This window comes from Prionailurus viverrinus, chromosome D3 (assembly GCF_022837055.1).
Source record: "Prionailurus viverrinus isolate Anna chromosome D3, UM_Priviv_1.0, whole genome shotgun sequence".
Taxonomy (NCBI): Eukaryota; Metazoa; Chordata; class Mammalia; order Carnivora; family Felidae; genus Prionailurus; species Prionailurus viverrinus.
In genome coordinates, this window is record NC_062572.1 from 68605908 (window position 1) to 68631378 (window position 25471).

Genomic DNA, 25471 nt, shown 5'->3' on the forward strand with positions numbered 1-25471 from the left:
AGATGGTGTAATGTGAACCCAGGTCCTTCTTGCACAAAAATATATCTAGGCATCAGGACTTGAATAGTCCCACTATTAGAGGTACTGCTTTGAGAAGAGGCATGCTATGAAATTTATTACTCATACTGGCAGAGCATTTGATAACTTGCACGGGCATTTCATGTTTATTAGGCACCTGTGCCTTACTTACTATATTCTTATCAGGGCACAGGTTAGAGCTTCCGAATTCCTTTGGCTGAGAAGCTGACACTTAATGGACTATATGGGAGTAGTCTTGAATTGAAGTTTGCAGACCTGCCAGCCTGTGTCTGTTAGTCACAAGGACAGTGCAGTAATACAGGAACACCTCATAATTCACCACTATGGCTTTCTTTAGTCGTTTTAGTAGTAGTTTCTTAGCACAAAAGACAGTTCGAGGAAATCAGGAACGAGCCAGGGAAATTTGGAAAAGAATTAAGAGGACCACTCTATGGGAGTATCAGAGTTGAGTCAGGGGTCATCCCTGGGTGGTGATTCATTCAGCAAATGTTTATGATAGCCATCGGATGATAGGTACTGGAGGCTGCATGAAGACCCTCCCCATATTAAGGCAGGGGACCCAAGAGAAGAAGTGGGAGGGACAAATCACGTCTATTTCACCTGTTTCATGTTGTCAGCCTGGATGTGGTTTTGCGGATTTCAGAAATTATATGGTACCCACAGGGCTGGGGGGAAAAATGTCTAGCTTCTCCCAAGGAATTTAATTTGTGACCAGGAATAATTTACTATCTAGAGAAATCTGAATTAATAACACTTGTCTACATAAATGAATATATGATGATAAAATATTTTGCAATATAGTGTAATAAAAATGCTTAGTAATACCAATTTATCCCTTCCATGCACCAAATATCTCAAAAGACACGAGACATTTTTTCTGCTATCAATACTGTTTACTACATGGACGCAGTATCATTTCCTCTTTTACTAAGGAAACCTAATGTCAAAGAAAATTAAGACATTCAAGCTATATAACTGACCTTAAATAGGGGCACTGAAATAAATACTTACTCCCTCTTCTAAAGCCTATATTGCTATACGCAACCACTCTAAAATCACAAATTTTTGGTTGTATGCGTGGCAGTTTTTGTTTTAAGAGTCAGAAAGTGATATGTAGAATCAATAAGGTCTGAAAATGTTATATCCTTCTGTCTCCAATTATTTATTTAAATTCTTCCTTTATATAGGGGTGCCTGGCTGGTTTGGTTGGTCGAGTGTGAGATTCTTGATCTTGGGGTTGGGAGTTTGAGTCCCACGTTGGGTATAGAGATTACTTAAAAATAAAATATTAAAAAAATTCTTCTTTTGGACAAAGAAAACAATTAGAATAGTCACAGCAAGTAATCAATAGCTCTTATTATCTAGGTATCAAAAGCTAAGAACAATAGATACATTTTTTTTAACCCTTTGGGGCTTAGTAATCAATCAATTGAGAAAAAGCCTTCTGCACTCCCCCCCCCCCAATGACTTTAAGTGCAAACAAACCAAACACAAACAAAAACAAAAGCAGAAGAAAAGTCCTGTTTAAGAGGCATCTTACATTGAGGTGACATTCAGAACAGAGAAATGTTAACCGGCCATTGAGGTCAATGAAGACCAGTGGGAATGGTCTAAGAGTACAAACAGCACTTTTTTTTTTTTTAAACGTTTATTTATTTTTGAGACAGAGAGAGACAAAGCATGAACGGGGGAGGGTCAGGGAGAGGGAGACACAGAATCTGAAACAGGCTCCAGGCTCTGAGCTGTCAGCACAGAGCCCGACGCGGGGCTCGAACTCACGGACCGCGAGATCATGACCTGAGCCAAAGTCGGCCGCTTAACCGACTGAGCCACCCAGGCGCCCCCAAACAGCACTTTTAACAAAGCCCCAGAATGGAGGCACTACAAGGTGGCTTTAAAAATGACTCCAAGGGGCACCTGGGTGGCTCAGTGGGTTGAATGTGTGACTTGGGCTCAGGTCATGATCTTACAGTTCTTGAGTTCGAGCCCTGCATCAGGCTCTGTGCTGACAGTCTGTTTCAGATTCTGTCGCCCTCTCTCTCTGCCCCTCCCCTGCTCGTGCTCTGTCTCTCTCTCTCTTGAAAATAAGTAAACATTAAACAAATTAAAAATAAATAAATAAAAAATAAAAAACGACTCCAAGCAATCTCCACTAACACAAGCATGATTTCTCTGATGCAGAAGGAAAATATTAATACTTATCTTCCTTGAGTTATCCTGACAGAGAGCTAGATACCTGGCTGTCTAGACAAGACAGGTGGATATACGTAGATACATGCTTAATAAAATACAGGTAACAGGGAGCAGCTCGGAAACGTCCAGCAACCAGGGCACCTGGGTGGCTCAGTCCATTAAGCGTCCGACTTTGGCTCAGGTCGTGATCTCGCGGTCCGTGAGTTCGAGCTCCGCGTCGGGCTCTGTGCTGACAGCTCAGAGCCTGGAGCCTGTTTCAGATTCTGTGTCTCCCTCTCTCTGACCCTCCCCCATTCATGCTCTGTCCCTCTCTGTCTCGAAAATAAATAAACATTAAAAAAAATTTTAAAAAAAAAAAGGAAACGTCCAACAACCCCAATTATAATAGTCATGCTGGGAACACCACCAAGGATCAGTGTATGTCTCCATCCAGGTGATTAAAAAAATATCTTACAAATATGGAGCAGAAATTATCGTCCCCACTGTACTCAGGAAAATGAGAGAGTATGAGAGACTGTTTTAAAAGCCCTAATGATTAATACCAGATCTGTCTGCGTGGGGATGAAGGGTAGTGAATTCAGAATGAAAAAAACCCAAAAAACCCCACTACGTTTATTCACCAGGCACCTTCCTGCTTCCCTGTTTCCACATAAATACAACTGAGTGTCCACTTTTTGGTATGATTAGGAGAGGGTGAATAACACACTTCATTTGGAAATAATCATTTCTTTGAATCACCCTTCAAGTGACTTTATTTTTTTTGTTGTTGTTATTTTTTCTTTTTTCTTTTAATATGAAATTTGTTGTCAAATTGGTTTCCATACAACACCCAGTGCTCATCCCAACAGGTGCCCTCCTCCATGCCCGTCACCCACTTTCCCCTCCCTCCCACCCCCCATCAACCCTCAATTTATTCTCAGTTTTTAAGAGTCTCTTATGGTTTGGCTCTCTCCCTCTCTTTTTTTTTTTCCTTCCCCTCCCCATGGTCTTCTGTTAAGTTTCTCAGGATCCACATAAGAGTGAAAACATATGATATCTGTCTTTCTCTGTATTACTTATTTCACTTAGCATAACACTCTTCAGTTCCATCCACGAAAACCTCTCTGACCTCAGCCGCAGCAATTTCTTACTTGACACATCTCCAAAGGCAAGGGAATTAAAAGCAAAAATGAACTATTGGGACCTCATGAAGATGAAAAGCTTCTACGCTGCAAAGCAAACAATTAACACAACTAAAAGGCAACCAACGGAATGGGAAAAGATAGTTGCAAATGACATATCAGACAAAGGGCTAGTATCCAAAATCTATAAAGAACTCACCAAACTCCACACCCGAAAAACAAATAATCCAGTGAAGAAATGGGCAGAAAACATGAATAGACACTTCCCTTCAAGTGACTTTAATTGATTAAGTGTATTTATACTAAGTTCTCTTGGCAGCAAAGGGTGTGGCTTAGGTCTGGATAAGGGAAGGAGAGTAAGAGAGAAGACAGGAGCTTCTCGGCCATCCCAGCGCCCCGTGCTCACAAGTTTGCACAGTGGGAGGCGGTGCAGGTACCTCTGGTTCACCCACAGAGACAATTTACACATCTGTCTATTAACACATGGTAGGTAGTTACATCTCGAGGAAACGAACTGACACATCTGTTTATCCTGTGTCTAAGTAAATCTTTTGGTAATTAGCATCTAAACCAGCTGAGAGGTAAGTGGTAAAGTGGACCAAAGGGTTTCACGGCAAAAAAACGTGAATAGTTTCTTACACGCTGGGTGGTCTGCAAACAAACCCATCAAGTCAGGTTGATTTTTAAGTAGAAATCATCTTACGATTTGTAATTGCTGCACCATTTCTTCTCGGTAGGCTAGTTCCCTTTTCATCTGATCCTGGAAATTATCTGGTAGGAGAGAGAAATAGAGAAAGACATCACAGTTGCAAAATCTTATTTTAGTAATTTTAGGAACAATGCTCCTGATGGTGCCAGAGAAGCCCCTCTCCCTTTTCGGTATTTTTAGAAAGTATTGTGTGTGTGTGTGTGTGTGTGTGTGTGTGTGTGTGTGTGTTTTAAAGTATATCACATGGCTTTTTGAAGGGATGTTTTTAAGGCTCTCTAATGAGAACAGAGAAAATTTTGAGGGGGTAGGGTCTCTATCTCATAGTTCACAGTATCCCATGGCCCATCTAGATGATCCCTCGCATATAATAGAATGCCTGTGCGGTCATGTTCTCCAGCTTTGTGCACTCAAGCCAGTCACAGATTATCGACAGCTTCCACTGTCTACAGAAGGCTAGTGTGAGTGAGGGGGTGAACCTCAGATCTAGGTGAGTCACAGGAAAGGCAGACCCTTTTCTGCTAAGACAAAGGCCCGTGAGCCACGCCTGCCTCACCTCAATCCCAAGAGAGTGATAAACATACTCTGACTCTGCCAACCTGCAAACTCTCTCACCCTGCATCAGCCTTATTTGTCCTCCGTGGGCCGGGAGCAGTTCTACAGACCTTGCCTCCATCCGAGAAAGGGATCAGGGAGAAGCTTTCAGAGATACCGTTATGCAAAGTATCTTTGCCAGTCTTCATATGGATCATTTTTATTGGGAAAGGACTTTCCAACATGTATCATGTTGCAACGTCTCCATGTGATCTTTTCATTTATTAAAAAAAAATTTTTTTAATTGTTTAATGTTTATTTTTGAGAGAGAGAGACACACAGAGCAGGAGCAGGGGAGGGGCAGAGAGAGAGGGAGACACAGAATCCGAAGCAGGCCCTGGGCTCCGCACTGACCGCTCAGAGCCCAACACAGGGCTGAACCCACGATCCGCAAGATCATGCCCTGAACCGAAGTCAGATGCTCGACTGACTGAGCCACCCAGGCGCCCCTCCATGTGATCCTTTTAAAAGCGTGGGCCCAGCTAACTTTAGCATTTTCTGCCTTCAATGAGAACGTCACACGATTTCCTATTGAATCTGTTGTGGATAGTCAGGGTAACAGTTTGGGGAAACCAGAAACTTTGTCACATCTTTTCCTCCGCTCTTCCCTTCACCTCTGCAGCCACTGGTGTGTGAGTCCTTTACGGTCTGATGCCATCCTCGCTTCCCTTTGCCATTGTCACCTCCCCAACACAGACACCTCTTCCCTGGGTAGCTTCCCAACTGACCACTTGGCCTCCGGTCCCCCCCTCTGCAAATCCCCTTTCCTTCTGCTGAAAACTCTATGATGGCTTCACAATGCTTACAAGATGATGAATCCTTTACCTCTTGTGAGGTTCTGGGGACTTGGAAATTAAAAACACCGTCCTTTTAATTTTTTTGACTTCTACTTTTCTATATTATTTGAATTCCTTCCCTATCCCATTCATGTTTTTAAATTTTTTTTTTTAAATTTTTTTTTTCAACGTTTTTTATTTATTTTTGGGACAGAGAGAGACAGAGCATGAACGGGGGAGGGGCAGAGAGAGAGGGAGACACAGAATCGGAAGCAGGCTCCAGGCTCTGAGCCATCGGCCCAGAGCCCGACACGGGGCTCGAACTCATGGACCGCGAGATCGTGACCTGAGCTGAAGTCGGACGCTTAACTGACTGAGCCACCCAGGCGCCCCATGCATGTTTTTAAAATTAGTTAATTAATTCATCAATTAATTAATACTTGGGGTTTTTTTTTAGAGCAGTTTTAGGTTCACCACAAAATTGAGGGGAAGGTACAGAGACTTCCCATTTACCCACTACCCCCACACCTGCATATCCTCCCTCATTATCAACAACCCTCACCAGAGAGGGACATTTGTTACAATGGATGGACCCACACTGACACGTCATCATCATCCAAAGTCCGTAGTTTGTCTTAGGGTTCACTTTTGGTATTGTACCTTTTATGGATCTGGACAAATATATAATGACATATATCTACCAGCATAATATCAGAGAAAATATAGAATATTTTCACTGTCCTAAAATCCTCTGTGCTCTCCCTATTCATCCCTCTCCTCCACCCTACCCCTGGCAACCACTGACCTTTTATTGTCTCCACAGTTTTGCCTTTTATATTTTTTAAAAAGACTCATTCCCTACTCTCAATTTAATGTGAAAGGTATTGTAATAGGGGTAAGTATGTGGCACAATGCAAGGGGCAAGGGAGAAGCCCTTATCCTCTTGGGGAGTAAAGGCGGAGGAAATGCTTGAGCAGAGATGTAAAGAACAGTGTTTTATAGAAAGACAAGGGAGGAGGAGTGGGGAATAGCAGGTGGCTTAGTTGGTTGCAGCACAGAGGGTAGAGGAAACCCCTGTACCCCATCACCCACCAAACCTGACCAGGGTACCTCCCTGGGATCCCAGAAGATGATAAGGACAACTCAGAGTGGAATGGTCATACTTAGTCCTTACTTAACTCACGCTCATTGCTCTAGAAGGGTACACTTAATACAATTCTTTAAGATAAAATGAAAAAAAGCAGGGGCGCCTGGGTGGCGCAGTCGGTTAAGCGTCCGACTTCAGCCAGGTCACGATCTCGCGGTCCGTGAGTTCGAGCCCCGCGTCGGGCTCTGGGCTGATGGCTTGGAGCCTGGAGCCTGTTTCCAATTCTGTGTCTCCCTCTCTCTCTGCCCCTCCCCCGTTCATGCTCTGTCTTTCTCTGTCCCAAAAATAAATAAAAAACGTTGAAAAAAAAAAAAGAAAAAGAAAAAAGGGGCACCTGGGTGGCTCAGTCAGTTAAGCGTCCAACTTCGGCTCAGGTCATGATCTCACAGTTTGTGGGTTCAAGCCTTGCATCAGGCTCTGTGCTGATGGCTCAGAGCTCAGAGCCTGCTTCGGATTCTGTGTCTCCCTCTCTCTCTCTGCCCCTCTCCCACTTGTGTTCTGTCTGTCTGTCTCTCTCTCTCAAAAACAAATAAACATTAAAAAAGATAAAATGAAAAAAAAAGCCATTAAAGTATCAGAAAAAATGGTGAATATTTTTATAAAACTTGGGTGGGGAAGGGTATCAAAGATAGAAAAACTGAAAAAGGAAAAGATTGATAGATTTGATTAGACAAACATTTAAAACTTCAGTATGACGATAAACTACAAAAAAATTGAACCCTCAAAACATAGAAGATCATAGTCAACATCCAAAGCTAATTGACACAAATCAAAGAATATGTGTGATGTGGCAAAGAATATTTTAGTATATAAAGGGTTCATGGAGATCAATAAGAATACTGAGAAGAGAATATTATGGGCATTCACAAAACCTACAAATGGAAAGCAGACATGAAAAATGTTCACCATCCCGAGCAATGAAAGAAAACAGTGTGAGTTACTATTTTTTTCATTTAAGTTAGCAGAGATTGAAAGAAAAGGTGTTCCTTTTAGTACAGCCTTTCTGGAGAGCAAATAAACATTACGTATCAAGAGCTTGAAAAAGTGCATATTCTTTAACACAGGAAGCCTTTCAAGAGTTTATCCTGAGGGAATCGCCATAGATGTGGGTACGGATTTAGCTACGGCGAAACCCATCACCTAAAGCTTTGATAACTTTAACGTCCAACATGGAGTACATTTATAAACTCAAAATGGATTAAAGACCTAAATGTGAGGCCCAAAACCATAAGGACAAGAACACAGGCAGTAATTTCTTCGACATCAGTCATAGCAACATTTTTCTAGATATGTCTCCTCAGGCAAGGGAAACTAAAGCAAAAATAAACTACTGGGACGACATCAAAATAAAAAGCTTTTGTACAGTGAAGGAAATCATCCACAAAACAAAAAGGCCACATGCTGGATGGGAAAAATATTTGCAAATGACATATCCGATAAGGGGTTGATATCCAAAACACATAAAGAACTTATACAACTCTGTAACAAAAGAAACGAATCTGATGAAAAATGGGCAGAGAATCTAAAGAGACCTTTAGGTTGTCCATCCAGATGGCCAACAAACACATGAAAAGATGCTCAGTATCACCCATCGTGAGGGAAATGCATATCAAAACCACCATGAGATGTGGTTACACCTCACTCCGGTCAGAATGGCTAGCATCAAAAACACGAGGAACAACAAGTGTTGGCGAGGACATGGAGAAAAAGGAACCCTTGTGCACTGCTGATGGAAACGCAAATTGGCACGGCCACGGTGGAAAACAGCGTGGAGGTTCCTCCAAAAATTAAAAATAGAAATACCATAGGATCCAATAATTCCACGACTGGGTATGTACCCAAAGGAAACAAAAACACAAATTCAAAGAGACACGTACCTCCATGTTTACTGCAGCGTTATTTATAATAGCCAATATATGAAAGCAAACTAGGTGCCCATCAATAGATGAATCCATAAAGAAGACATGGTATATATACACAAAATGGAATGTTACGCAGCCATAAAAAAATGATGAGCGTTTTTTTTTTTACTTTTTAATTTAAAATTTTTTTTAATTTTTTTTTTAACGTTTATTTATTTTTGAGACAGAGAGAGACAGAGCATGAACGGGGGAGGGTCAGAGAGAAGGACACACAGATTCTGAAACAGGCTCCAGGCTCTGAGCCATCAGCACAGAGCCCGACGCGGGGCTCGAACTCACGGACCGCAAGATCGTGACCTGAGCCGAAGTTGGCGGCTTAACCGACTGAGCCACCCAGGCGCCCCTTTTTAATTTAATTTTAATTTTTTGTCACTTGCGACAACACGGATAGACCTCGGGGGTGTTATGCTAAGTGAACAAAATCAGACGACGAAAGACAAATGCCACATGATTCCACTCATATGTGGAATCTGAAAAACAAAACAAATGAATGGACAAACAAACAAAGAGCAGAATCAGACCCGTAAGTGCAGAGAATGAACTGAAGGTGGCAGGAAGGGAAGGGGTGGGGGATAAGCAAAATGGGTGAAGGAGAGTAGGAGGCACAGGCTTCCACTCATGGAATGAATAAGTCACGGGGACAAAGGTACAGCATGGGGAATATAGTCAATGATACTGTAATGGCATCATGCGGTGACTGGTGATAGCTATGCTTGTGGTGAGCATAGCATAACATACAGACATGTTGAATCACGAGTGTACATCTGAAATGAATGTAACTTTGTGTATCAACTATACTCAAACAAGCAAAGGTTTAAAAAAAAAAGTACATTTACTTGTAGTAATGGAAAGAGGCTCATGTTACGTAAAAAACGGGAGGGTAAAAGATGGAGTGCTGAATATTTTATTTTGTTTAAAAAAAAAAAAGGATTGGGGCTCCTGGGTGGCTCAGTCAGTTAAGTGTCTGACTTCAGCTCAGGTCATGGTCTCGCGGTCCATGAGTTTGAGCCCCGTGTCGGGCTCTGTGCTGACCGCTCAGAGCCTGGAGCCTGTTTCAGATTCTGTGTCTCCCTCTCTCTCTGACCCTCCCCCGTTCATGCTCTGTCTCTCTCTGTCTCAAAAATAAATAAACGTTAAAAAAAATTAAAAAAAAAAAAAAGGATTCAATATGCATTAAAAACTGAAACTCCAAAATGTTAACATTGGTTATCTCCGGGTGACAAGACTACAAGCGATTTTTCTTTCCTTCTCTTTGAGTTTCCGTATGTTTAAGGTTTTCTACAACAAGCCATGTGTGTGGCTTTGGGGATATAAAAATTGCTAATCGGCAAATGGGAAAAAAAAAACCCTAAAATTTCTTCTGTGCTCTAAAGGGTGATGAAGGCACAATTTAAGGAAAGAGAGAGAAGAAATCATTAAGTTGATTTCTCTAATGAGACGCACTTAAAACCCAACTATTTCTGGAAAATGATAGTAGAAAAGGACAACGTGCGTGCAGCCAACACAGCAGCGAAGGCTGTGCTCTGCAAATGTGGACAGTCTGAAAAGCCAGTGTTTTACAAACAGCCTACCTTCCTCAGACCGGAAATAAGAAAACCCATATGGAATATCTGGTCTACCCAGGAGATTCCCACTCATGAACCAATAGGTTTGGGGGCTTATTTTGTTTGCATCATGTTCATTTTGCTATCACTACTCAAAAAAAATTTTTTTTAAATGTTTATTTATTTTTGAGAGAGAGAGACAGAGCATGAGCAGGGGAGGGGCAGAGAGAGAGGGAGACACAAAATCTGAAGCAGGCTCCAAGCTGTCAGCACAGAGCCCGGCGTGGGGCTTAAATCTCACAAACCGTGAGACCGTGACCTGAGCCAAGTCCTACGCTTAACCGGCCGAGCCACCCAGGTGCCCATTGTCAGCACTACTTTTAACAGCTATCAGGCCTTTCCTTCTGTATCATGTTCCAGAATTCCCCCATCGCTCCCTTTCTGGAGGATGCTACAGAAAGAGAGAGGAAACCACTCAACACAGAATGACTGCAGTAACAGCCAGGGGTGAAAGTTGGGATTGCCGTATTCAAGTAGATGAAATGTAGTTTAAAAAAAAATTTTTTTTTTAACGTTTATTTATTTTTGAGAGCGGGAGAGAGAGAGAGAGAGCGAGAGAGAGCATGGGCAGGAGAGGGGCAGAGAGAGAGGGAGACAGAATCTGAAGCAGGCACCAGGCTCCTAGCTGTCAGCACAGAGCACGACTCGGGACTCAAACCCACGAACCGTGAGATCATGACCTGAGCCAAAGTCAGATGCTTAACCTACTGAGCCACCCAGGTGCCCCTCTAGTTTGTTTTTAATAAAAGTAACCTTAAAGTAACATGGAAGAGTAGTTCTTTACAAGAATCTAAAATGATGACGTAGTCAAAATCTACTACTGAAATATTTCATGAAGCCCCAGTCACTGGGCCTTCCCTGTCATAACTCACTGGCCTTTCCATCAGTTCTCTTAAGTGCTATGAATTTGTCACATGCAAATCCAAGGACTCAACTTATGAGCCCTCACTAATCTCCTTTGTACAACAGTTTTCGGTTTCCCAATCCCATCCTTCATTGTCAGTTTTAATCTCTTTGAATATAACACCAAACTGTGTATCAGTCGTTTACTGAGAGTATATCACGTGCCCACAATATGTCAGGTGCTGCGCGGCCAGCAACAGAACATTTTCCTGAACCTATTGACAATGCCATGGGGTAGAAGGTGGCAGCAGGTGTGAAACAATCAAAAAGAAATCAACAAAAACACCCATAGGGCTAGAAATAAACATAGTAGGATGTCAGCAAAGAGTGCCTACTGTAAGACTATGAAGGCTTCCTGGAGGTGGTGGCTTGAAGTGAGTCCTAAATGATCAGGAATGTTTAGGCGAGGGGAGGCATTCCAGACTAGAGAAACATAGTCCGCAGAGGTCGAAAGCAAGAGGGCAGAGTGATCTGTAGGGTAACTGGAGCTCAGCAAGGAGGAGAGTGGAGGTGAGACTGGAGAGGCTTGGTGGGCCAATTATGGAGCGTTTTAAGGGTCAGTCAGGAGTTAAATTAGATACAACATGATCAACAGTAGGGAATCACTATAGCTTCTTGGGTGGAAGATTTGGAGCCAGAGGCACAATTTGGGCGAGACTGGGCTAATGGCAGCGACCAGAAAGGGCTGGAGAGAGGAAGGGAGGAGATGCCCCAGGGCACCCCGCTGCGGGGGCACAGAGGAAGAGAGGTATGAGGGCCCTTGTCCATCAGTTGCCTCATCCAGCAACTTTTTAGCTGGTCCTCAGTTCAGGCCTGGGCTCCTCCTCCTCCTCATTTCCTCCTCCTCCTGATCTTTACCTTTACCCTCTCCAAGCCCTGGATCCATTCCCGTGGTCCTTGTTAGCCCTCAGAACCCCAACAAGAAGGCTAAGAGAAACTCAGCAATTTGGACCCGTGTTAGAAATGCTTCTCTAGGGGCGCCTGGGTGGCGCAGTCGGTTAAGCGTCCGACTTCAGCCAGGTCACGATCTTGAGGTCCGTGAGTTCGAGCCCCGCGTCGGGCTCTGGGCTGATGGCTCAGAGCCTGGAGCCTGTTTCCGATTCTGTGTCTCCCTCTCTCTCTGCCCTTCCCCCGTTCATGCTCTGTCTCTCTCTGTCCCAAAAATAAATAAACGTTGAAAAAAAAAATTAAAAAAAGAAATGCTTCTCTAGAGCTCAGTGCTAACAATCTCCTCTTCCTCCTCCTGCATCCTTTCCACCACCGTCCTCACAGCTGATGGTACCGAGCATATATGTTGAGCTGGGATGTGACAGCCCTTCACACTGGTCCTCTCATTTACTCCTTGCATCCTCCTACAAGACAGGAATTACCTAGCCCATTTGACAGTTTCCAAGGTCCTACAACCAGGAAGTGGCCGAGCCCCACAGTGAACTCAGGCCTAACAGCTTAGCCTAGGTCTGCAGTGTTCTAAGTGAACCAGGCTTTAAGTGTCACGACTGAGGGTCCACTTCCTAGGAAAAGGGTCTGCGAAATTCTGGCTGGGATTCCTCTCTGCTTCCTCCTGATGTGGCTTCACAGAGTTCCATCTTCCCCTTTCCATCTCCGCAAATCTAAATCTGCCTGCCAGCCTCATGGCCTCTCACATTTAGTTAACGAGCACATAATGTGCATTTGCTATTTTCATCCGTGTGAAATTAACTGCCTCTTTGCGGTATGTCTAAACCACGCATCATTCACACTTGGGCACATGCATGCCACTTCCTTGGTCAGTGGAGTACACTGCAGATAAAAAACAGGAAAAAAGTTTTGTTGTTGTTTAATTGAAGTGTTTCATACGTGTGGCAATCACAAAGGATTAACTTTAATTCAAAAAGATGAATGACAGATCTGAATCAAAATGGGCCAGTTATACTATAACATTCTAACCTTTTTTTTTAATGTTCATTTATTTTTGAGAGAGAGATGGGGGGGATGTAGAGAGAGGGGGAACAGAGGATCCAAAGCAGGCACTGTGTTGACAATAGCAAGCCGGATGTCAGGGTCAAACTCACAAACCATGAGATCACGACCTGAGCCGAAGTCGAACACTTAACCAACTGGGCCATCTAGGCACCCTTTCTAACTTCTTTTTAGCAGAAACATGTGCATATTCTATGGGAGAGCAGTTAAAAAGGAAAATGTATCAATTATTATCAATTATTTAATTCCCTAAAATGATTAATTAACTTTTATTAAGGAGATTAATTAGGGAGTTAGGTGGGTACTTTATAGGGAGTTAGGTGGGTACTTTAGGGGTTCAATGAGACTTTGACCCACCCTGCTGGATCTAAATTTAAGATTTCAGAGATATGTTTTCAATGTTTCTCTTTTTTTCAAAGCTATAATGTCACGACGATCCCAACACACTGTCAAAAGCTATGGGCCAGTTTGCTAGTATACAGAGAGGGAGACAAACCGTAAGAGACTTTTGAATACAGAGAACAAACTGAGGGTTGCTGTTGGGGTGTTGGCTAGGGGGATGGGCATTAAGGAGGGCCCTTGAAACCCGTGGCACTGGTGGTGGGAATGCAAACTGGTGCAGCCACTCTGGAAGACAGTATGGAGGTTCCTCAAAAAATTAAAAATAGATCTATGCTGTAACCCAGCAATAGCACTGCTAGGAATTTACCCAAGGGATACAGGAGTGCTGATGCAGAGGGGCACTGGTACCCCAATGTTTATAGCGGCACTTTCAACAATAGCCAAATTATAGAAAGAGCCTAAATGTCCATCAACTGATGAATGGATAAAGAAATTGTGGTTTACATACACAATGGAGTACTACGTGGCAATGAGAAAGAATGAAATATGGCCCTTTGTAGCAACGTGGATGGAACTGGAGAGTGTGATGCTAAGTGAAATAAGTCACACAGAGAAAGGCAGATACCATATGTGTTCACTCTTATGTGGATCCTGAGAAACTTAACAGAAGACCATGGGGGAGGGGAAGGGAAAAAAAATGGTTAGAGAGGGAGGGAGCCAAACCATAAGAGACTCTTAAAAACTGAGAAGAACTGAGGGTTGATGGGGAGTGGGAGGGAGGGGGGTGGGTGATGGGTATTGAAGGGGGCATCTTTTGGGATGAGCACTGGGTGTTATATGTAAGTGATGAATCACTAAATTCTACTCCTGAAATCATTATTACACTATGTTAACTAAACATGGATTTAAATAATAATTTTTAAAAAGCTATCCGCCATTCTCTTCCCTTCCGTCTTACTTGAGGCCTCAGCAAACATTCCTGAAACTGAAAACACTAAAGCCCCTGAGCTCCTCCCCTCTGGGTACCGAGAGATCACAAACTTGACACACCCTATTTCTCCTCCTGGTTAGAGCTCTCTTCCATCACACATCTTCCTTATTTGTATCCCTGCTAGAGGTGTGGTGCAACCCAGTCTGACGTGTGCAGGAACCCAGTACTCTGCAAAGCTGCTACCCGAGAAGGCACGTCTTTTAGTTGTGCTGACGATTACATTTGAGAAACCCTGGGGAATGCAGACCTTCACGCTCCTATTATTAAAATTGTCACAAGGACCGAAAAAGCTTCTCCCAGAGGCTGGACTGTGGCCCTAGCACAGGAATTGCCAACGTGAGTTTTGTGATTACCAGATTAATAACAAGGGGCATGCCGACATTTTAAAAAAGAGTCCCAGAAATAACTAATCTTAAATTTACAGAATTCAAAATACAAACTTAACATACTATTTTCTTTCCCACTTTTCTTTCTCTGGAGAGAGGTATATGACTAAATGAAACTCTAAAATGCTTGAAACAACACCGCTGTGATGTATTTGTCCAAACGTAACCCAGGCCAAGGCTGGTGAATTTTAGAAATCTGGACACCTAGCATTAAGTCTTTCTGAAATTCTAGGCCTCTGGGAACAGAACTGATAGCTTTTATGCTACATTACCTGCCACCAAATTTGGAATAGAATTTTAACATTAAATGTGGATGGAGAATCCAAAACTACTAAAATTATACTAATCTGAATCAATAAAATAAATATGTGTACGTTGAATCGTTAAATCGTATATCTTCATATTTATATATATTTCAAGCACCAGAAAGCACTCCAGCTCTGAAAATAAAAATTCTTTTGTTTTTCCTACCTTGGAGAATAAAAATACCCGATATCTTTTGTTCTAAGATATGTAACCTAAAATATCAGAGTATTTAAATACGTCTACGTATTTAATGATATATTTGCATATATATTTTAAAACATACATAACACATACAGATACACATTTATCGATACAATAAACACCTAAGGATTCTTGTAAGAAATTTTATCTGTGAGCTGATTCAAAGCATAAATAACAGGCTACAATTTCCAAATATTTGGACAGAGGCCACAGGAAGAGCCTGTGGCACTTTATATAAGCACGTCAGACTCAGAAGCCCATTTTTAAGCATAATAATAGAAACATCATCAACTATCATAATGTAATAAAATAAAAGTGATTTCTTACTGAATACTGGGAAAGACGTATTTCCTTTTAACACTTGGAATTCTTGTTCTAGTCGTCTCCGTAAATCTATTTGTTCAAATAAAACCTTCTGAAGTTCTTCTAATAAAGAAAAACAGAAGAGTCATTTTACTAATCTTTACAAATAACTCTCCAGAGAACTGTTATACATGGCAATTTATTATTAGAAGACAAAATATTTTACCAGTTTAAAAAGTGCTGCATAGACATAGGATAGATTTTGTGCAGAAATCCATGAATATAAATCAATGTAATATATTATTTTAAAGTATTATATTACAGTGTCATGTATTGATTGATATGTATGCATTAATCTCAATTATATCCACCCAATGGTCCATATATTATTCATATGTTGCTTGTCAAGCTTAAAATATCCTCCTATTATCTCCATGGTCTTTTGAAGCTAAGAGAAGTTCTACAGAATTAAAACTTTTCTTTACCTTTCCCCATATTTTCGACATCCTTTGTGAGTGAATGAGGTGAATTTGTTTCTTGTGTGTGTTCACCTTTAAAAAGAAGAGAACAAATATTGGTTTTGTGTAGGCTATTTTCTGAAAGTTTTTCTTTTCATTTTCTTCTCACATCTACGAAGAAGCGTAGTTGGTATGACTGGAAGGTGGAAGTCCTCAGAACCAAATGTTGTCCTCATTTACTCACGTACAATTCCCCTGAGGCACAGCGGCAGCTACAGGAAGCAAGGGCGCGGCCAACCTAGCCTGAAATGGCGGCCCGTGAAAGCAGATTCCGGAAGTTAGCCCCCTCCCAGGCCCCACCACTATCCATCTTCTACAACAAAGGTACTTGTTAAATAAGCAAAAGAGGAGGTTGAACAGTTAACATATCCAGAAGAATTCAGATCAGTTCCTCTCCTTCCAGAAGTGAAGGAGCCTAGGGTCAACCAGAAGGCCCCCAAGGCTGAGGAAGCAGAAACCTCCTACCTTCTTGGGTCACCAAAATTTGGGATAGTTAGAAAGAAACAGACTTTTGTTGCCCTTGGGAGCGAATTTATAAGCCTGGAATAATTTCCGAATAACTGATAGGTATTTTTTTTTTAAATCAACCTAAAACAGAGGTGTGAAATGTTATCTTATGTTGTTTTGTAATATTCACATGCTTGCTGATAGTTTCAGAACTACTTGTCTTCAACCAATAAAAACTAGATTGTAGATAAAGGTTAGGTGTTATTCTCTCCTATTTTGTTTATGTGCTAACTAGAATGATGGCAAGCTAGGAAAATGTCCTTATCTACAGTCATAAATTGAATCTATGTAATCTAGAAAACATAAATAAACCAAAGAAATCCAATCACTTAGCTAACCAGAATCTATTGTTCCAATTTCAACTTGCTATCTGCAACTATCCACATAATGTAACTAAGCTTTCCATTTTCATGTACAGACAGTAATGACAAAGGTGCTCTCAGGTTTCATGGATCCCTTCACCCCTTGACCGCCTTCTGGGTTAGCTCCTTCCTCTGCACCCATGGTGCTGTTTGCTTACTCATTTTCCACACTCACCAGGCAGCGTGCTCCTTGGAGGTAGGGCTCTGTGTTTCCTGCACGGCCAGTGCTTAGCAGAATGCTGGATACATAATAGGTATTCAGTAAAGTGTTTTCAGTTGTCACTGAAAGGAACTCCAGGAGCTCATAAATTCTAAACTATAGCGTGGGCCCGAATGCAGGATTTCGATTCTCTCCTCACTATTTATTCATTTCCCTTCTTCAGCAAGAAATAGAATATAATGGCCCTAGGCACTTGTAGGAATACTGGGAGATTTCATCGTCAAGGTAAAAGTTCCCACAAAGAAGGAAACAGAATTTCTCCACAAAGCAGTGGCCTACAGTATCAAGGACAGACAGAAAAATACTTAGCATGATATTATAAATGGATGGGGATTCTGCATTCTACCCGATGACCATTGGGAGTAAGTATTTGCAGGAATGAGTGGATGCATATATGTGTGCATATATATGCAAAGACTCCTGCACATGTGCATAGTGATGAAAAGATGCTTGCCCTGGATCCCCATCATAAGGACAATAATACCTTAGGCATCCCTGAGTTCCTTAACGACAGGTATTTTCTCTACTGTCTAGATCATATCTGCACAACCTCATTCCCACTTTCATCTTGGACATGACCTCTCTCCATAGGCTTTCAACATTAAGACCTTGGCTTTCTTCAGGGGCGCCTGGGTGGCTCAGTCGGTTGGGCATCCGACTTTGGCTCAGGTCATGATCTCACGGTTGCTGGGTTCAAGCTTCGCGTCGGGCTCTGTGCTGACGGCTCAGAGCCTGGAGCCTGCTTCCGATTCTGTGTGTCCCTCTCTCTCTCTCTCTGCTCCTCCCCAACTCGTGCTCTGTTTCTGTCTCCAAAATAAAGAAATCTAAAAAAAAATTTTTTTAAAGACCTTGGCTTTCTTCATTATTCTTCACAGAATAATGAAAATATCTGTGAAGCATTTTAAACATGCACCTTAATCTAATTCCTGCAAAATACTACTATCTAAAAGAAGAGTAACATGAAGGCTGATGAGAAATCATAAATATAGAAACCAAGAGTAAGGGTATTTTGAAATGAAACAAAATGCATATTACATGCAGTGTTACCTCTGTCTCCTCCAGTCTCAATCAGTCAAATGCATAGCTGTTTCACACTCACATACAATGTTGAGTCTGAACAAGAGAAGAAACAAGCACGCCCGTCCCTCTGTATCCATCTGCAGGGCAGAGTGACATTTCACCATCTTGCCACTGTCCCAACTACTAGGGAGCATGGTTTAATGGAGATTGTTCGTGTCTGAACAGGCAACTCTAGAAGTCATGTCCTTATCACACTATAGACCTTTTTGATTCATTAGTGTATTGTGTGGCCCGTTTATCTTGCATTACATTTCAGTGAGATAATTAATTAAAAAATTACAATGGGATATGTAAAAATGCAGGTCTTGCAACTTCACAATTTGGAGGTTTACATAGGAGTGAAACCATTAAACAAATGGCTAGCAAATAGAAAGCACATCAACAACAAACAAATGTGATAATATTAATAATAAGCTTTTCTTTTCATTAGCTTTGTGCAGGTTTTATTAATACTTTACATGGGGGTCTATTTCAGATAGATGCTTTGCTGCAACTTCTCGGTAAAACCTGCCAATTTGGAGCTTGGATGATTCAAATGTCTCACTTATAAAGGTTTTTTTTTTAAATGGTTAAATGTTAGGTAAATAAAGAGCACAGACGTTTCAGCTGCCTTTTGTGTATCTTTTACTGGACCGTTGCCTTTTGTATATTACTAATCTGTAAAACCAGATTGTTAATGGTGGTTAAAAATGACCTCTGGGAGCCTGGATATGTTTGTTCACTATTACTGCTAATGTTTTCCATCTGGTTTAAAAAAAAAAAAGGCAGTCTAATACTAGATTAAATAAATGAGATTTAGTTGACAATAAGCTTCCGATTTTTATAAATATTCCATTAGGTTAGATGCATTTTACTTTTCCAAAATTAATGAATAGGTTTGGAGACATCCAAAAATTAAAATGTTTATTTTCCTTCCCACTGTATTTCCCCCTAAAAAAACAAGTTACAAAAAGGCAGAGGGAGACCTTAATTTTCCTTTGGAGTTATAGGAAGGAAAATTATAATATGGAAGGAACATCTTTCTTGGAGACCAGGCCTAAAATATATCTTAAATCAGACTGTAAAAGAAAACAGTCAGGTGGCTTAAAATTGGAGAGTAATGGATAATCAGGATATAAAATGCATCCAGTGAACTGATGTGACCAGAAGCTGCTGCTCAGGGACATGTCTACACCACAAGTACATGTTCAAGGAACCAGGTTGCTGTGACCTGCCTCGCTGCCCATGAATCCTGCCTGCCCTGGAGGGGAGGGGCAACATAGAGCCACATCAGGGAAACTACATCCCTGAGGGCAGTGAAGCCCAGAGAGCCTGGGGCTATTTGGTTCCTGCTCCCGTGGTCTCTCCAGGGTCCTCCGGCACCAGGCGGACCCACATTCCAGGTGAAAGTTCCATTCATAGCACCTCCTTTCACGGCACAAGGGTAATTACTTTCTCTTAAATATCATGGCACACCTCTGCTCCAGAACCGTGCCATGGCTCCTGATGTCTACATTGCACAATCCACTCTAAGTTCCTCCCCCGTCACCTCCAGGTTCTCCCACTCAGCTGAGCCAAGCTTTCTCTGTCAGTAAGCACAAACCTTTTACTCTAATCGGGCCCTTATTCCTCATGTTGGCTGGCTTTGCCTTATGTTTTCGCTCTTGCTTCAGGTGCCCCTGCCCATCCACCCACAATGAGAATGCCACCCAAGTCCCTACTCTTCCATAACGCCTTTCCCGACCTCTGCAAACGCTGCTGATCCAAGGGCTGAAGTTCCAAGTCCCTACTGTCTTCACTCTGCCACCTGACGTCCTGGGGTTTCAACTCGGCAAGTCTGGTCTTCCCCAGCTAGAAAATCTGCTTTCTGAGGGGAGAGAGACCCTACCCAACTGGTAACCCCATCACCTCTACCTTCAGGAGGGTGAAATACATCCCGCAAACACCGTTTGCTCTTAATTTAATTCAATCTGGTTTGTGAAAGAAATAGAAAGTAATGTCACTTTAAATCCTCAATCATCATCATTTTAAGCACTAACTCATTCCTATGAATGAAAAAGCACATGTTGATCCATTTGGCTATCTGAAGACGTGCTCTATATTTTCACTTTACTGGGGAAGTTGGCGATATTTCAATTTTTGTTCCTATCTGACATTTTGAAAATTTCTTGCGGAGCTAAAACCATAGCACTGAGTTTTAACCGGGACATGAAAATATTAATGTAAAAGTCTTCCATGATCTCCAAGAGCCAAAATACCTTACATTTTTAGAGCTCATTTAATTTTAGGAGTCAAACGAGTAGGTCAGATGACCTGTTCTATTGGTGGTCACGGGATGATAGGACAAAAAGCTGATTAAATAGGTAATTACTCTTCTCAAGCTAAACTTGAATCCAAAAAACAAGATCATTCAAATATTTTGTACAAATATGTACAAATGTGTGTACATACAGGGTACAAAATGAAATGCCTGACCTTTGGATGAAGAGTGAAAACGCTGACATTCACATCCCTTCTACGGAAATATATTCTCTCTCTTTTCATTCTCCCCTCAGTGTTAAACTCCCTGGAGCCTGCAACCAGCATTCGGAGGCTCTGCCCCACGAAGCAGCCCCAGGGGCTGGCAAGTTGCTTATCGCTAAAAGGGCCTCTCTGTTCCTTTGGGACCGTTGACAACACTTGATGAAAAACATTTGGAGAAAATGCTTCCATTATGGAAAGAAAGAATGTTATTTAATTGCACACTCAAGGATGAATGTGGTCGAAACTATTTTGGTTTGTGGCTGTGCCTCAACATAAGACATGCGTGCATTTTAACGTCTGGATAAAGAGTGAAGATTTCAGTCAAATGCCCAGATGCTTCTATAGTTGTCGGGTGGGGGTCTCAAGGAGCAGACCTTGGAAGAGAAGTAGTGACTGCAGATTATAGTTGCACTGTATTCTCACACCCACGGGGCCGGCCTGACGGTCTGCTCTCTGCCTCCCAACAGCCTCAGCCCAGGGCCTAGACTTCTGTTGAACAGACTCCATTTATACATGTTTAACTCTGAATTGTAATAATTAACCTTAGCTTTATAACCTGGTTTTGATTTAGATTTCCAGGGATTTTTTATTTTCTCTTTCTCTAACAACTTGTCTTAGAGGTACAATTCGGATGGGGTCAAAGACAGTCGACATAAGCGAACATACGTAGTACCTTTAATAATTACCAAAAGGTAGCACAACATATGGTTTAGAGAAGTTTTTAAGAACACTTTGCATTAGGGGCGCTGGGGTGGCGCAGTCGGTTAAGCGTCCGACTTCAGCCAGGTCACGATCTCGCGGTCCGTGAGTTCGAGCCCCGCTTCAGGCTCTGGGCTGATGGCTCAGAGCCTGGAGCCTGTTTCCGATTCTGTGTCTCCCTCTCTCTCTGCCCCTCCCCCGTTCATGCTCCGTCTCTCTCCGTCCCAAAAATAAATAAACGTTGAAAAAAAAAAAAAGAACACTTTGCATTAGGGCATTAAAAACTCAATTACACAGAAAACAAGGTTAAATAATTTTCTCCTCGGTCAGTAGTACACGGACTTCTGCTAATTTCTTGGTGTTAAATTCTACATTTAATTCTTCCCCTGTGACTTGTGGCACTTTAGTGAGGTCACAGAACAGAAGAGAGAACAAAATCAATACCACTGGAGAAGGTGTGCTACCGAATGAACTAACTAAATATGAACTCCATTAGTGAAAGAAAAAAAAAGGAGTAAAGGCAAGATTAATACAGGGGAAATTATAGCAAACTAAGAGTTACAGCAAACTTTATACTGCATGATCAGAATGTATTGTGAGTTTGCATACGCATTGCTTCTCGAATGAGTATATCTTGAGTTCACTTAGAATTCTCTGGAGTTTTAGAACTTGTGCTTTCAATTAATGCTATTTGTTTTCTGGAGAATTTTTCACTGCCTTCCTTTATCTCTTAAATTTCATAGAAATTTTAAAAAATCATTCATAAGAAGGGACATTTTTTAGAAATAAAAAGAAACTGACAGCTGAAATATGGGAATAATTTAATTTTGAATACATACATTAAAAGATCCCAGAATTCATTGTTTGTAAAAATTGCAGCAGTAATTTAGAGGTGGGAGGTTTTGTCAAATTTTACAGGCGGATAAACCGAGGCACAAAGCAGTTAAAGTGTTTACCTAAAGTCACCTAGTGAGAGAATTAAAACTCAGATCTACTGGTTGTGGATTTTAGAATACGTCCTCTTCTTCTTTTCCTTTTTTTTTTTTTTTAAATCATAAGCATGTTCTAAGATCGAATGGAATAATAAATCAGAGTGCCTCATTCGCTATATATTCATGAGAAGTGTTAACTGCTTCTTACTATTCTCAGAAATCTGTCCATAGCATATTAAGTACACTAGAGAATCATACCAGTGAAAATCAAATTGATTTTAAAACTCCTATACATATAACAAGATGCAGCCACGCTCAGACTCCAATGGTGCCGGCGTTTCCACAATGAAATGTATTGAAATCAGGGATGACTCTACTTGCGTGATTTCCTTGACCTGCCATAGCTTTGAGCTGTCTCACCAGCTTGCCCCACTGCATTCAATTTCAAATCACTTAACTTCACTAAAGTTATTCAAAACGGATATGCAAAACCTCACTCTGGGATTGCAAGCAAAATGCTGTCATTTATATTTTTCAGTAGGTGATATTTTGACCAAACTACCAACCCCCTAAACTATATTGCTGGGCTTTAAGCCATGGGTCTAATTTAAAAGATACCTATGGATAAAAGGCTTCCGAGGAATTTTGGCTGCTTAAAAACTTCATGTTTGGTCCTTCGAATTACATAGAAGTACAAGATCTGCTGTGTGTAAGCTTAAAGATCATTAGCAGGGAGGTTCTTTAAAAAAATCACTTAAAGATATCATCTTTAAAATTCCTAAAAAGAACCAGTTACTAATAAGGCTGAAAGGTTGAAGGAAAGCTGCATTTAATTAAAGTGATAACCTAAAAAAATAAACTGGAACTAAGTAGGTTGCTAAACTGAATTTGTATCGGGGAACAGTTGAAGCAAGTATCCAGATTTTAAAGATATGGCTATCTCCTTACTTGTTTGGAGAAAGGACACAGAAATCTCTTGATAAACTACATTCGTTAATTGCCACAGGAGTGAAAAATTCACATCAAAATCAAAAATCGCATCCTGACTTATTCGGTAGTTTGAAGAGACATTTTATTCTTCTATGTTCTACTGCGTACGTGCTGAAATAAAATACTGGTACTTTCCAATGATAACTATTGAAGTAAACACTGGCTAACGGAACACCTGGCTCCATACACCTTATCCGACGGTATGTGGTGCAGACCGCTGTTACAGTATTCATATGCTTTACAGTTTACCTATCCCTTCCTCTTGATTGGAAGCAACTTGAGGGCACAGACTGGTATGGATTCCATCTCCGAATCCCCAGAGCCTAGCAAAGTATCTAGCACACAGTAGGCATTTGAAAATATTTGTGGCGTAATCGAGTAAATAAGCAATGAAAATCAACAGTGGTTAGAGGCGTAGATGTGGAAGTTAACAGTTGTTCCACGGGAAGAAATATCTCCAGTACCAGTCAGGGTGTACTGGGTAAAGCTTTCTACTGCTGTCACTCCAAAGCAGTTAATCACAGGCCTTCATCATCTCATTGGCTCTTCCGGAGTTTTGACACTTTGCTAAACGAAGGGATTCTTGGAGTCTGACCATAAGTAAATACGTTAATACCAAAACAAACATAGGACAACTGGATGCCCACTCTAGGATTTTCTCAAATGTGCATTTCAACACAAAGACCATGAGCTAATAATCTTCCCTGCAAGACAGGATAGCTGAAGATCCACCAAGTTAAGTCCCAAAACAACCCAAGGAGATGTAACGCCTTAACATCTTTAGGGTTTAAAACATCATCTCCACATGCTCAGCAAGGTAACCATAAGGATGAAGTTCTTGTGACCCAAGATTCCAAGACAACTTTCACAAAATAAAATTCTTCACTGGAACATTGGTTCATTTCAACGGTATTTTGCATCCCTCCCATGTCCTACCTATCTCCCATTCAATACAGAATAATAATAATACAATAAATATAACATACTACCTACAGACTCCTCTGAATAATGTGAGAATAAAATTGTAATATGGAAAATCAATGTAGAGCAAGTTTCTCTGGGAATCTGTATCAAATTAATTATTGTGAGGAAGGGACTAGTAATATATCAGTAGTATGACTAGATATTATTACCAACATAACTATTGACTGTACTACCCTGAGCTCCGGGCACTGTGGAATTTTTATGTGAACACTGATCCTGACTATACTTTCACCTATTTCCTTTGGCGTTTGTATTTCTGTCTGAATATCAAACAAGAGTGGATTCTGTGGTTTTTATCCGTTCTGGCTACCATCCTTGGGGTTCTGATGGCTTTTCAGGGTTTACTGAACTTACTAAGCATGAGGGAACCAAACCACTCTCAAGAATAGGAGGAACGTATTTTCAAATGGAACCGGCCCAGCCATCCAAATCGGAGGAAGATGGAGAAATTCAGTTTTTAACAGATCTACGGAGACTATTAATATACATGAAGAGAACACAACTCTGTGAAGAAATCAGTATGTTCTAATACCTTTGGATTTCTCGTGGGTATGCACATTTTGTCAAATGTTAACTTGAAAATTTTATAAAAAAATATGAATACCAGCTATTAAGTGCAATGTAGGAAATTAAAATTCCTAAAAAGAAATGATTCCAGTTTGGGTAATTCGGGTTTTCTCATTAAATCTATGGAATCTCCTCTAAATTTAACAATGCAAGCATCAAACTACCTCATAGTTTTGTTCAAATCATTGCTGCCTCTTGAAAAGCTACACACATTTTACATATTTTATAGAATATTTACAAAATTTTTATTTCCTTCGAAATTTGCACCCAAATAGACTAACAGTTTAGCACAAGCAGCCTTATGATGATTTACGGTTTAGCTAAATGAAGGGTAAGGTCTGGCACGAATTATTCTCTAACTGTGTTATTTTATACTAAATAAATGGACCCTATAGTTTTGAGCTTTAATATCACCAACAGCCAACTCCGAAATAAAAACTTCTGAATCCAAGCAATTAAAAACAACTTTCAAATTAATGCACGTAAACGACAGAGTACTAATTCTAACAGGCAACACTAAGTTAAAACCTGTTTTAACATTAGTAAACCAAGGATGGAGTCTACATCCTGCCTCTGAGTGAATTATAATTATTTAAAAACACACCATCACTGCTACA

The 25471-nt window shown here is 41.1% G+C and overlaps 1 protein-coding gene across 1 annotated transcript in view; it reads right to left on the reverse strand.

Moving 5' to 3' along the window:
• Nucleotides 1-25471, reverse strand: part of SKOR2 (SKI family transcriptional corepressor 2) — a 44342-nt gene that overhangs the window by 12706 nt on the left and 6165 nt on the right. The window contains exons 4-6 of the mRNA XM_047828429.1: nt 15979-16044; nt 15518-15616; nt 4057-4124 (exon numbers count right to left, since the gene is read on the reverse strand). Coding sequence (XP_047684385.1) covers nt 4057-4124; nt 15518-15616; nt 15979-16044 — 233 coding nt within the window. The remainder of the gene's footprint in view (nt 1-4056; nt 4125-15517; nt 15617-15978; nt 16045-25471) is intronic.